General features: G+C 36.2%; 1 protein-coding gene across 6 annotated transcripts in view; it reads right to left on the reverse strand.

Annotated features, from left to right (window-relative positions):
- Window positions 1–12,170, reverse strand: part of LOC140135517 (G protein-coupled receptor kinase 3-like) — a 108,254-nt gene that overhangs the window by 54,496 nt on the left and 41,588 nt on the right. For all 6 annotated transcript variants that reach the window (XM_072157044.1, XM_072157041.1, XM_072157045.1 and 3 more), the window contains exon 6: window positions 7,017–7,078. In XM_072157044.1, the coding sequence (XP_072013145.1) occupies window positions 7,017–7,078 (62 nt within the window). The remainder of the gene's footprint in view (window positions 1–7,016; window positions 7,079–12,170) is intronic.

The following is a 12,170-nucleotide window of genomic DNA, read 5'->3' on the forward strand; positions in this document are numbered from 1 at the left end:
AAACAAAAAGAAATGTTAATATGGGATGCAAGCACGCAACAAGACGAGGTACTGAGTAGACACATGAATTGAACCAACATATTACATGCATGATACATACAGGGGTATACAGACATTTAATTTTGACACCCACAGATAATACCAACTTGCCAGTATTTTGATATAAAGTATGAAAACTGTGATTACAAAAAACCTGATCCTGTTACTGAATTGATTCAAAACTTTTTTTTTTCATAATTCCTTAGGTAAATGGAACACCTTTGAATAAATGGCACATGTACTGTTTATTCCACCTTATGGGGGCCACTGAAAGGGGGGTATCAGGTATGTCCATGGACTCACAAAAAGCACCCTAAACAAGTATTTCTGCAACTGAAATTTGAACCCCTAAACAAGTATAAGTAGCCCGATTTCCTACCCTAAACAAGTAGTTGATTTTTCCCCAACCCTAAACAAGTAATTGATGCAATTATTACCCTTAAACAAGTAAACACACAGAAACAGGTGCTTTTAACCCTAAATACGAATCTGCTGCCTTCAGGAGCTCTTTCATACTGCAGGCTTTATATAGTTTCAGCGAGTTTGAGGGTGAGGATTTATTTCAGGAGATTTGTTTAACATTTTTCCAGAATGAAGGAAAAAGCATAAAATCCTAAACTTGGCAAAACTATTTAAGTACATAAGAGCTCCAAAAACATACCCTTTTACACCAATTTTACATGAATTTGACACCCTATTCACATTACGCACATACAGTGGCCGACTGTGAAAATATACCCTTTTTATGTGAATCTTTTGACGCACCTGATATCCACCCTTTTCGTGGACATTGTTCATCTTTCTCCTTGAATTTCACTTGGTGGGAAAAAGCTCAAAGATTTGGGTTTTTTTTATTTAGGATGTGTTTTTTAGGGTGTAAAAGTTGATATCTAATTTTTGCTAGCAAGATTAATATATCCACATACATGTTCACAATATTAAAATACAAACATATCTCATATCTTTTCCTTTCAGTTAGGATTTTCTTTAACAAATAAAACAGATAAAGGACCATAGGTGGCAGAAGAGGGGGGGATGGAGGGGACAAATTCCCTCTAACTTTTTGCATATGGGTATGTCCCCTACCCCACTAAAAATTGTGATAGAAGAGAAAAAAAGCAATATTTGCCCAGTATATCCTCCTTTTTAGTGCAAGAAATACCATGTTTTGGGCCAAAATAAGGTAAAATTGCGAAATTCTGGGCGATCAAACACCAAAATTTAGCATCATTTTGGGCAAAAATAGTTCGGAATTGAAACCTCAGTAGAGCCAACACAAAATATTACTCGTCCCCCTTTTTATGTTTACTACTTCCACCACCACTGCAAAGGACTGAACAAATCATTGCACACAAATATACACCCAATAACATGCTATGACATCATACAACTAGTCGATGAGCTTTGAAAATATATAATCCCGGGTAAATAGTACACCAAGATATGTGCAAATCCCTAATTGTTTGTCTTTTACAAGAGTAATCCCTCTGAAATTAATTAATGTCATAAGTAATAGCTATCAATGGCATCCAAGTTGGCTTCTATTAATAAAAGCAGGCCCATTAAAATTCTACTATCTACTAGTGGCAATTGCAAAAAGATTATGGTCATATAGCCATGTATTTCTTGTTGCCAAGGAGGACATTGCTATTGAGATGTCCCACCCATTCTTTTCTGTTAATAAAAATTCCCTCTTTGTATTACATGTAACTATTACATGGCTATTTTGCACTAAATTATTGTTATTTTTGATATGCTCACTGTAAACTCTTGATTATTAAAAATGTGTGCTATAATTTCAACAATATTTACATAGATATAAAACAATAATAATGTAAATCTATTAGAATGAAAGTTCATCTGTGTTGGTAGCAAACATAATTTAGTGGTTTAAACCTTTGAATTTGCGTACCCGGAATTTTCAGTCGACACTTCGACTTTCATCAGCAGACTGGCAACGTCTGCTGATGAAACTTCGACTTTCATCAGCAGACTGGCAATGTAAATCTAGTCGCATAAATGTGAATGTATACATAATTTTGCTTTATTGAGGGCATAACTGATAGCATCACCGGGTCATAGTTTAAAGTTGCGAATGTCACTTGCAGTCTGGATTTGACTAACACAATAGCCAACTAGTCATATCACCTGGGCGTGCAACCCTAATTTCCAGATTCTCTCGGTCAGGGTTGTTCCATCCATTGCACTTACCCATTTCTCACGTCTATCAAAAGGGACCTTCGTGTCAGAGGGTGCAAGATGGAACAGCCGAATCGCGGCAATAACAACCAATGGGATGAAGCGATCTATCATGGGTGATGTCATGTCGACCTACTGAATCACCCAGACCATTCATCTCAATGTCTCGCTCTTCTTTCTTACATGTAGATTGATAAGGAAGTTGTCCACCTATATTCAGACAAGGAACAGGTGTTGTGCAATGGAGGCCTATAGATCATTTATCAATAACCTAACCTGTCAAGGGTTTATAGCTGGTAGAAACCAATGAAGTAGAACCAAAGAGTACAGACTCTGCCATATGGAAGGAATATAGTTATGATGTGCCCCTCTAAACTTTGATTGCTTGTTTTCGTTCTGCTTCTATATAATCATTCAAGAAGCACCTAGGCTAGGGGGGAGGGGGCTCGGCGAAGCCAACCAGCAAGGCCGAAGTCGCCACGCTATGTAGATTTTAAACCTCAGCCGATAGTCATTCTTGAACTTGAAGGACTTATACTTCTATCATGTGTTGTGGATAACACGCGTGTAAAGCTTTGTAATACGTAAAGAGTGCAATATTTGCTCTGTATGCATGAAAACCAAGATGGTGGATTTACCACAGCCTTACTAAGCCTTAATAATTATGCACGGTGCAATTCCAAGTCTACTCTTTGGTTACAATCTCTTTGCTTAAAACAAGAGTTTCTGAAGTTATAGACGAATCCAACGAGCCAAGTCATGGTCAGGATTTGGTCGGCCATATTTGGGTCTCCGCAGAACCTAACTGGTGTTGTGACTGCCCAATTGGGTGGATTAAAGCCGCTTAAAATTCGATATTAGATTCTTTTGTGTTGTAAACTGTCATCATTCTTTTGTCTACATGTAACACTGGTGATAGAATGCAGTTTAAAATACCCTCCAAGGCCGCATCATTTCACATTTTAGGTGAGATGGAGCCGACGGGGAACCAGCTCTGGCTGCCATTGAGGTGTAGGAATATGTGAAATTGGATTCGTCTATAGTTTGATTCCTCGAATAAGATCATTTATTGATTTGTTTTGTTAGTTTTGTGTGTGTTTTTCTTCCAAAAAGGCTGTCATTATAGTGTAAGGCTTAGGCCTACATTAATTAAGAATTAAATAGAGAGCATGCAGTATCCTTTACACCCAAAGCATGTGAGTAATAAAAGGCAGGAAAAACATACCAGGAGTACGTACAAGAATACGTCAGCTTAAATTAACAGCGCATATCATGAAAATAATGTATGTGTAACTATATAATGCTACACATAGAATGTACCATGCTTTGCATTTAGATGTGATCAGAGCACATTATTGCAAAACATTAATGCACCTTCATGTGATGCATTTGGACCAATCAGTGTGCAATTTTGAATAATGGACAGTGGATGTACAATGTAATAGAGTAATCTTTAATAATGCAGTGAGATATTTTTGTTGGGTTAATTTATCAATTCTGGACAGTTTATTGGGTTTTTAATTCATTTTTCCAAATATATTCACATTAAGTGCTATGTGTAATGAATATTTATGGCCACGAAAAGCGCAGAATTTAAACCCCCACAAATATTTCCCGCTATACAGTAAGTGTAGTAATGTTGCAACTGTAATAATCAAGCTTCCTCTTTGTGAAAAACACAAAATAGGAATGGCGGTCTCATAGGAATGGTTGTCTACACCCCTGTCTACACCTTATTCTGTATGATGGATGCACTGACAAACTGACACACAAATCACACAGCTACAAGGCCTTTCGTTCGACAACATGAAATTAGTAATAAGCACATGCAACATTTAACAGAAACACACATTCATTACAAGAAAACAATACAAAAACAAGGGGATTCAATGAGTGGAAGTATTTCCAGCGTATCCATATCCCTGAAACTGCTACAATGTATAAACATATAATTTACATAAATGTAATTATGGGGGGAGTAGCTGAAAATGGTCTGATATTTCATATTATTAACATAACCTAGGGGATGTTGAGCCCCTAAACCAAGGCTCCCCCTTCACTAGACACACCAATGCTGAAGGGGGAAGTGAATTTCAAGGGGAGAGGGGAATATGAACATTTCCACAAATTTGGTCACCCCCCCAAAAAAAAACCTAGACCTTTTCCCCCATATTTTTGTCTGGGGAAAGGGGGAACAAGTGGGAGATGGGGAGCAAGTGGGAGTTGGGGGAAAGCCCAATATCAATTTGCTTATGTTATATGATATCAAGTATAAATTGATATATTATTATTGACAAATAAATTAATTGCCAACCAATTAAAATATCTATTAACAATTTCATAGAAGCAATTTTGAAACAAACTTCAAATAGCTAAGTCACATACACCAGTTTGAACAATCTCTGAATGTACAAACCCCTTCCAAAACATCACATATGGCCATCATACTTTTCAAGTGAGACTTCAACATCCTCCGATGGCTTATTTTTCAGTTCACATTTGGCACAAACATGCAGGGCGGTAACATTATCCTCTTACGGTGTCATATGAGGTAAAACAGTGATAACACTGCGTACTGTATAAGTGGTAATTTTCGCGTACAGTTATTTTCGCGATTTGGAGTGAGAGACACATTTTCGCGAATGTTATTTTCACGATTGCCCAGTCCATCCCTATACTTGTGATACATTATTGCATATATCCGCACAGTGTTATTTTCACGGTTGGAGCTCTAATCGCGAAATTGGTGAAAATAAAACCCTCGCAAAAATTACCACTTATACAGTATCAGGTAAGGTGGCGAAAACAACAGCTAACACTGAAATGTTTTCTGCTCATCAAAAATGCATTGAGCTACATATTAGACATACAATCACACATCTTCTATACATTGGAGAGCTCTTGCAAAAGTTTTGTTATAAACAGAACATCATGGTTGAATATTATGAAATGAACAGAGACCACAGGCTATTCCAGTTGAAATTCATACACCCCCAATGGAAGATATAAATCTGAATCTCCCACACAAGAGGTGCAGTTTTCAAATAGTCATTCAGATAACCCTGTTTGAAATTAAGTTGTATATTAAGGTTGTGTCTTCCATATGGGTGTATTATGGATTTCAACTGAAATACCCCAAACTTGCTTGCATACTTAAATACTGTAAAACCTCATCTACAAGCATATAGAGTGCTTCTGATGAAAGCTAAATTAATCCAGGTGCCATTATGGTGTTTGAGCAAATAAGTTACAGATCAAGCATATACAAACAAGTATTATTGTAAGACCAATCTACAGTATTGGCATATTTACGCTTGTTTCGTATTAAGTTAGCTTTCATCAAAAACACTGCATATGCTTGTAGACTGGGTTTTATGGTATAGTACAAGCCTGGTGCCTGGTAAACATTTTTAGATCACAAATTATTCAGGGTTACAAAGATAGTAACCCATTTAAGTCCTCCTTCTTTAATCATTGGGCATTCCAGTTGAAATCCTTACACCACCTATGGAAGACACAACCTTAATCTGCCACACAGGGGGTGCATATTTCAAATAGAGTCACCTATTCAGGTAACCCCATTTGAAATTCACACTCCGTATGTGAAAGATTAATATCAGGTCTTGCATAGGGGGTGTATGAATTTCAACTGGAATTGCCCAGACATCAGGTGCCTGGAACAAATGCATATTACTTACAAGACAACAGGGTTACATGAGAGTAATGTTACTAAATAGGACCTTTTCCCTTATGATCAACATCTACACATACATAGTCATTATGGTTACTGTGTGGCCTCTGTCTTGAGGCAGGATAGCTTGCTGGTGATAGCACTTTTCTGAGGCCACACAGTATGAAGGCCCTATCTATTAAGCTTACATATAAGCGGTTATAAAGTTTATGCAAAAAAGGGTAATCCTGTTCATAAAATTCAAAAAAAATTTTGTCTCAATTGCTAGAGGTGCTGGCAGAGATAAACTTGGAATGTTGCGTGTGATGTCAGGGCAGAGGTGCAGCATGATTGGTTGCTGACCTACGAAGTACTGCATATTCGGTCTGATTGACAAGACATCAGACGCAGTATCAGTGGATTGATAGGACGTCATATGCAACAATCCATGTTTATCTCTACCAATGGCTACAGCACATTATTTTAATGATGATCAGGAACTTGGCATCCATTTTGGTAATATAGCTTCTTACAAATTTTATTTCTTCTTGGAATTTGCCCTTTGCACTGAAATAAGGTCTTCCTTGCAAACACATGCACAAAAAGTGCATTTTTGTTTGCTTGTGCTAGCTTTTCTAGCAATGCACTACAAGGCTTTTACAAAATAAATCATGCAAAGGGTAAATATCCCATATACCAGGCAAAATGTGACAATAATTGTCAAAATTGCTGAAAATCCAAAATAACACAACAGTAAGCATCCCACAAGGGGCAAGCAAGATGTTTCCCAGGGGGTACCTGTCCGCTTAATCCCTTGGCTATGCCACTGATGTATATTAGTGGACTTTTAGGTCCGTATGCACGAACGAGTTGGACCGGGTCTAAAGTTAGACCTGGTCTAAGTGGAATTTAGTCCCAGGAGAAAGGGCATTTTACTTTACATTTGCTCAAGTTTTTTTGTATTATTTTTTAACTTTAGAATTTGCTAGCTACTCTAGGAAGGAAATAAGAGTAAAGGACCATTCCCGATGGAACTAAATTCCACTTAGACCAGGTCTAGCTTTAGACCTGGTTTTTTGTGCATACAGACCTTACAGACTGAACTTACCTCTCTAAAAACTTCTGAAATATTTCTCCCCTAAGTGAGTTGAGAATTTCTACAATATATGGCTGTAAAACAAAACAGAAAACAAGAAATTTATATTAGCAACACAATATTTTACAAGCTAGCATCATGGCATGTATTCACATAATGTATTTTGTAACCTGTAAAAAAGCACAATATTATGACACCAAGAACTTTTCAAGATTTTTAAAATTCAGTGACTGTAATGGTTCTTGTACTGAAATATTGTGCAATTGGCTTCATAACATTTTTAAATTGTATCAAGCCATCTTTATCTTCTGTGAACAATCTTGTTGACTGACATAATTGTTGACATGTTGAAGCATATTGTTACCCAATATACATAAATACAAAGCAACTTGATTGTTGTTAAATTTGTTCGAATATTTGACGTGGTTATTTAAATACAAATTCCCTTGTTCATGATACGGATCTACTTGTGAAGAAAACAAAAAGGAAGGAAGAGGATGTTTTGCCCACTTTAAATTTCCTCTCTCAGCCTTGCCATGTAATGAAGGTGAAGTTACTTTAGACCTTAAATTTGAAGTACATGTATGTCACCTACAATAATTTATTATATCTTTTCTAAAAATACTATTTTGTGAAAACTGAAATCCACATTGCACTTTCCAATAACCTTCTCTTGTCATGTCCATTACCAATTACCTCCAGAAATAATTATGATGAAACAAATCTATTATGTTGATGTGAACACTTACAAAAGATTGGGCTGTTCATTTAGTTTAACTCCACACCTTGCATAAGTCAGTTTCATTATAAATGACTGTTACAAGAAAATCGGAAAACATGGACTTTACAAAACATACTAAAAATACAAACATCTTGAATTTTTTTTTAGGTCATCCATGAATGATCCTAGCATTTAGGTCTAGGTCCAGGGACACTACAAAACCGAAAAATTAAAAAACTTTTTTTTGAAATTCAAGTATAGTCCCAGCCCCCAATTTTGAAAAATGTTCACCCAAAAACGGGGTGGGATTATACTCGCGTCAATACGGTATATCTTTTCTAAAAATACTATTTTGTGAAAACTGAAATCCACATTGCACCTTCCAATAACCTTCTCTTGTCATGTCCATTACCAATTACCTCCAGAAATAATTATGATGAAACAAATCTATTATGTTGATGTGAACACTTACAAAAGATTGGGCTGTTCATTTAGTTTAACTCCATATACCTTGCATAAGTCAGTTTCATTATAAATGACTGTTACAAGCAAATCAGAAAACACAGACTTTACAAAAGACAAGTTAGAAAACCCTTTTCCTAGAAAATGGGCATCCCCTAAACACAAGTCATGCCTCCTCCCCCGGACCCACCAACACCGGGGTCCCATTGTGGCCTGTACACCATCCGCGATAATCAACTTTTGAAAAGCACCCTAAACAAGGATTTAACCCTTGGCTAAAACAATACCCTAAACAGGGATTTTATTCCTTGCATCAAATTTTATACCCTAAATTTCATTTCAGCGTATTAGCAATTGCAATTTTGCTACCCTTTTTCCAATATTTCATGTTTTTGACACCCTAAACGCGTTACGCGCCTACCCACGAAAAACTACTCTTTTTACGCCTTTTTATTATCGCGGATGGTGTACAGGCCACAATGGGAGTGACCCACGGGACATACACACACCCCACCCATCCCTACATATACTTAAGATTTTAGATGATTACTTTTCATTGCCGTGCATCAACATAGGCAATATAGCTTTAGAAAATCTGTTCAAAAATGGGGAGTAAAACACATACGTAAATCAACACATACATGTAATTGTTTGAATCGATGTGCATCATTCATGCATGCATTACATTGTTGGCAATCAATCTGAGAACAGGGGTGAGTACCAGTAGATGGAACAGCATCATCACTACCCAACTGTACAGATTCAACGCGACAAATTCTTAATCAATACATGTACACGATTTTATTGTCTTACACTTCACTATAGCCATTAACAGTCAAGGAAAAATATGTAGAAATATCCAGCTATCCGAAATAGCCAGTCTGCTGTGACCTAAAAGATCGCTAAAAATAGCTTATTCCTTGTCGCTACGTTTCAGAGCAACAATTACAGAGTAAGAGGCCAAGAAATTTTTAATTATTCCACTATTTCTCTGCGTTTTAGCATATACATTATTATGATCAGAATGACCTTCACCATTGGGCAGTGCAATCATGCATCTTAGATATTGCTGTAACTCTAAAACATGCATGAACATGCCCTTACTAACTGATTTGCAGCAAAACAGCGTCTTTTGTCATTTTTTCTGCTATATTAAATCAAATTGTATAAGAAATGCTTTCAATTGAGTGCATATGTATGATCATTTTTTCCAGCCAGTCGGGGCTGCTGTGTGTATGTGTATGCTATAACTAGAGGCAGACTTGACACCATAATTTACCTATTTTTCTCTTCGCTAATTGAATGCTAGCTTTCATATAGCAGTTGTCAAATTTAATATTCCCTTAAATTAAAATGACAAATGAAAAATAAAATGCTAAAAAAAAATTTTTTTTTAATTAAAATATCAGTATGCTTGTTTCAATGCATGCATATCCAGTAACATGATAAATGTGGAAAATTGAAATAAAATTATCGTAATCAAAGGTAGTGCTCTGCCTTTTAACCTATAAATTCCTATGATCTTGAAATAACAAACCATAAACTATGCAGGTACTTGAAATATTATATAAATAATGTGTCAAGTGAGAGTAAATGCAATAGCATCCACGTATACAGACATACTATCCATACGCGCCTGGACAGTTATGCTACCGCTACACGGCATATGATGCACATAAATTAATAACAACAACAGGACCCTATGGTTCAGTGTGCATTTTAAATGATATTATGCTCTGGCCAGTCGATCAGTTGCTTGCTTGGATTTCATATCTAGATATAGATATAAAGTAACCTTCGTCATCACTTGGTATTCAAACCCCCATCTTGCCCGGCTCTTTTGATAATATTTATTACTTTGATTATAGTTGTTGTTCTGGCAATCAAAATTGACCTATTTTCTAGTTAACATCATAATTGTCACCATGGCAACCACTTGTGCATATAATCAAACCCCCCTTTCTTAAAGACTAACATGAAATTACAATCTCGCTTACCGTGGGAGCGCAAGAGAGGTATGCATGCACAGGTTGACATGGTGTGTAATGTGTGAGGGATACAGCACACTACAGCATTTGAGCAACATATTGGCATTAAGAAGAGGTAGTCTCGGTTAGCGCGCATAATTTTATGTGTGTAAAAATAACGTGGCTCGGATAAACTGTGTTCCCTTCATGCATCTGGGTCTGTTTATTTTTAGAAACATCAGTTGATCTTATAGCTGAGGGCCTCAAATGATATATGTACTGCATGACCAACAAACCCATATCCACTGGAGCTGAACAAGTTGTGGCTATGGTTAGAGGTTTTTGTTTATGCTTGCTTTTGAACATTGAACTGTTTTTGACACATCTTCAAATGCCCAGTAGTACACAGAAATTTAATACACTGTAACTATATACATCTAAGTAAATGTGCACACAATTAATATGAAATTAATAGAAAGGCAGAAAGGAAGTAAGAAAATAAGGAAGGAAGGAAGGAAGGAAGGAAGAAAGGAAGGAAGGAAAAAAGGAAGAAAGGAAGAAAGGAAGAAAGAATAAAGCTATACCTTTTACATGTAGATGCAGAGTTATGTTGAAGTAGAAATATAAGTACAATGTTTATATGGACAAGTACAAAAACCAAAGGACAAAAACAATCATAATGCCTTACATTTGTGCACATCTTCTGTACAAATGTAGATGTACTCTATCCATGGTAGATGAATAGAGGCACTATGTGTATAATCTACATTTTACTTTTACATATCAACTGCAGGTTTATGCTATCTACTGTAGACATACTTGGTTACACTTTCAGTACATTTTAAATGCCTAACTGAAGGCATAATATTGTCAATGTTCAAAATAATGAACAAAATTCATGCTTCAAATGCTAATTTGGAACGTTTTCACTTGGTTTTTTTTACAATTCTGTTAGCTTCATTATACACTGACCTTCACAAAAAGGAAGATTTGTTTCTTGTTATTTTTGTGGCAGCTGCTTGAAACAGGAAAAATCATGAAAATAAATGTAGCTCAGAAATTTGAAATTTACAATTTAACAGTAACCTTGCACCATTTTGTATATCATCTAAATGGGCTACTGTAGAATATTGAAATCCATACAACCCCTACGGAAGACATATAACCTTAATCTAGAGTCCGAAGTTTTCCATTTTACGGAAAACTGAGGAAAAGCACAGAATCGAAGGTACAACACGGAAAATGACATTTTTGTATGTGACAAAAATTGTTAAAAGATAAGAGAAATAAATGTTAAAAACAATCATGAGTTGTGTATGTTAATTTTTATGATAAAAATACTGTTCAATAATACCGAAATAAAGGTATATTACCAATATGAACCCCCTATATCCCTCCAAACATCGTAATGAGTCGGCCTATTATCGTGAGAATATTCAAATCAGAGCATATCGATCGCAATTGTGACAATAATATGCATTGTATTTTAAGCTTTATTCAGGACACAAATCTACACATTTTACAACACCAATTACAACACGGAAAATGGATTTTAAAAAACGACTCTACCTTAATCTATCACACAAGGAGGGCAGATTTCAAATGGAGTCGCCCATTCAGTTTTACTCCATTTGAAATTCACACTACCTCTGTGGATGATTAAAGCCATACAAGTGGGTGTTTTACAGATTTCAACTGGAACAGCCCAATAACACACCCATCTGCCACAGAATATGGATACTGCTGTCGGTATTTTGGTCTCGCTAGCAAGTGACTTCAATTATTTAAGACTGATGTTTTAGGAAATAGGAAGGCATTTTTTGTAGGATTTTAGAATCTGCCCAATACAAATTGTCACCCTATACCAATTCTCGCTATTCGCAATAAGGGCGCCGCCAGCGGTTTGCGATGTAATCGTGATGTTACATGGGAAAATCGTGATGTATCATGGGAAAAGGTCGACATCCAAGTCCGCGCAATACGAATATTACCATGCTATTACATAGGAACACATGA

The sequence above is a fragment of the Amphiura filiformis genome, chromosome 16 (assembly GCF_039555335.1).
Source record: "Amphiura filiformis chromosome 16, Afil_fr2py, whole genome shotgun sequence".
NCBI lineage: Eukaryota > Metazoa > Echinodermata > Ophiuroidea > Amphilepidida > Amphiuridae > Amphiura > Amphiura filiformis.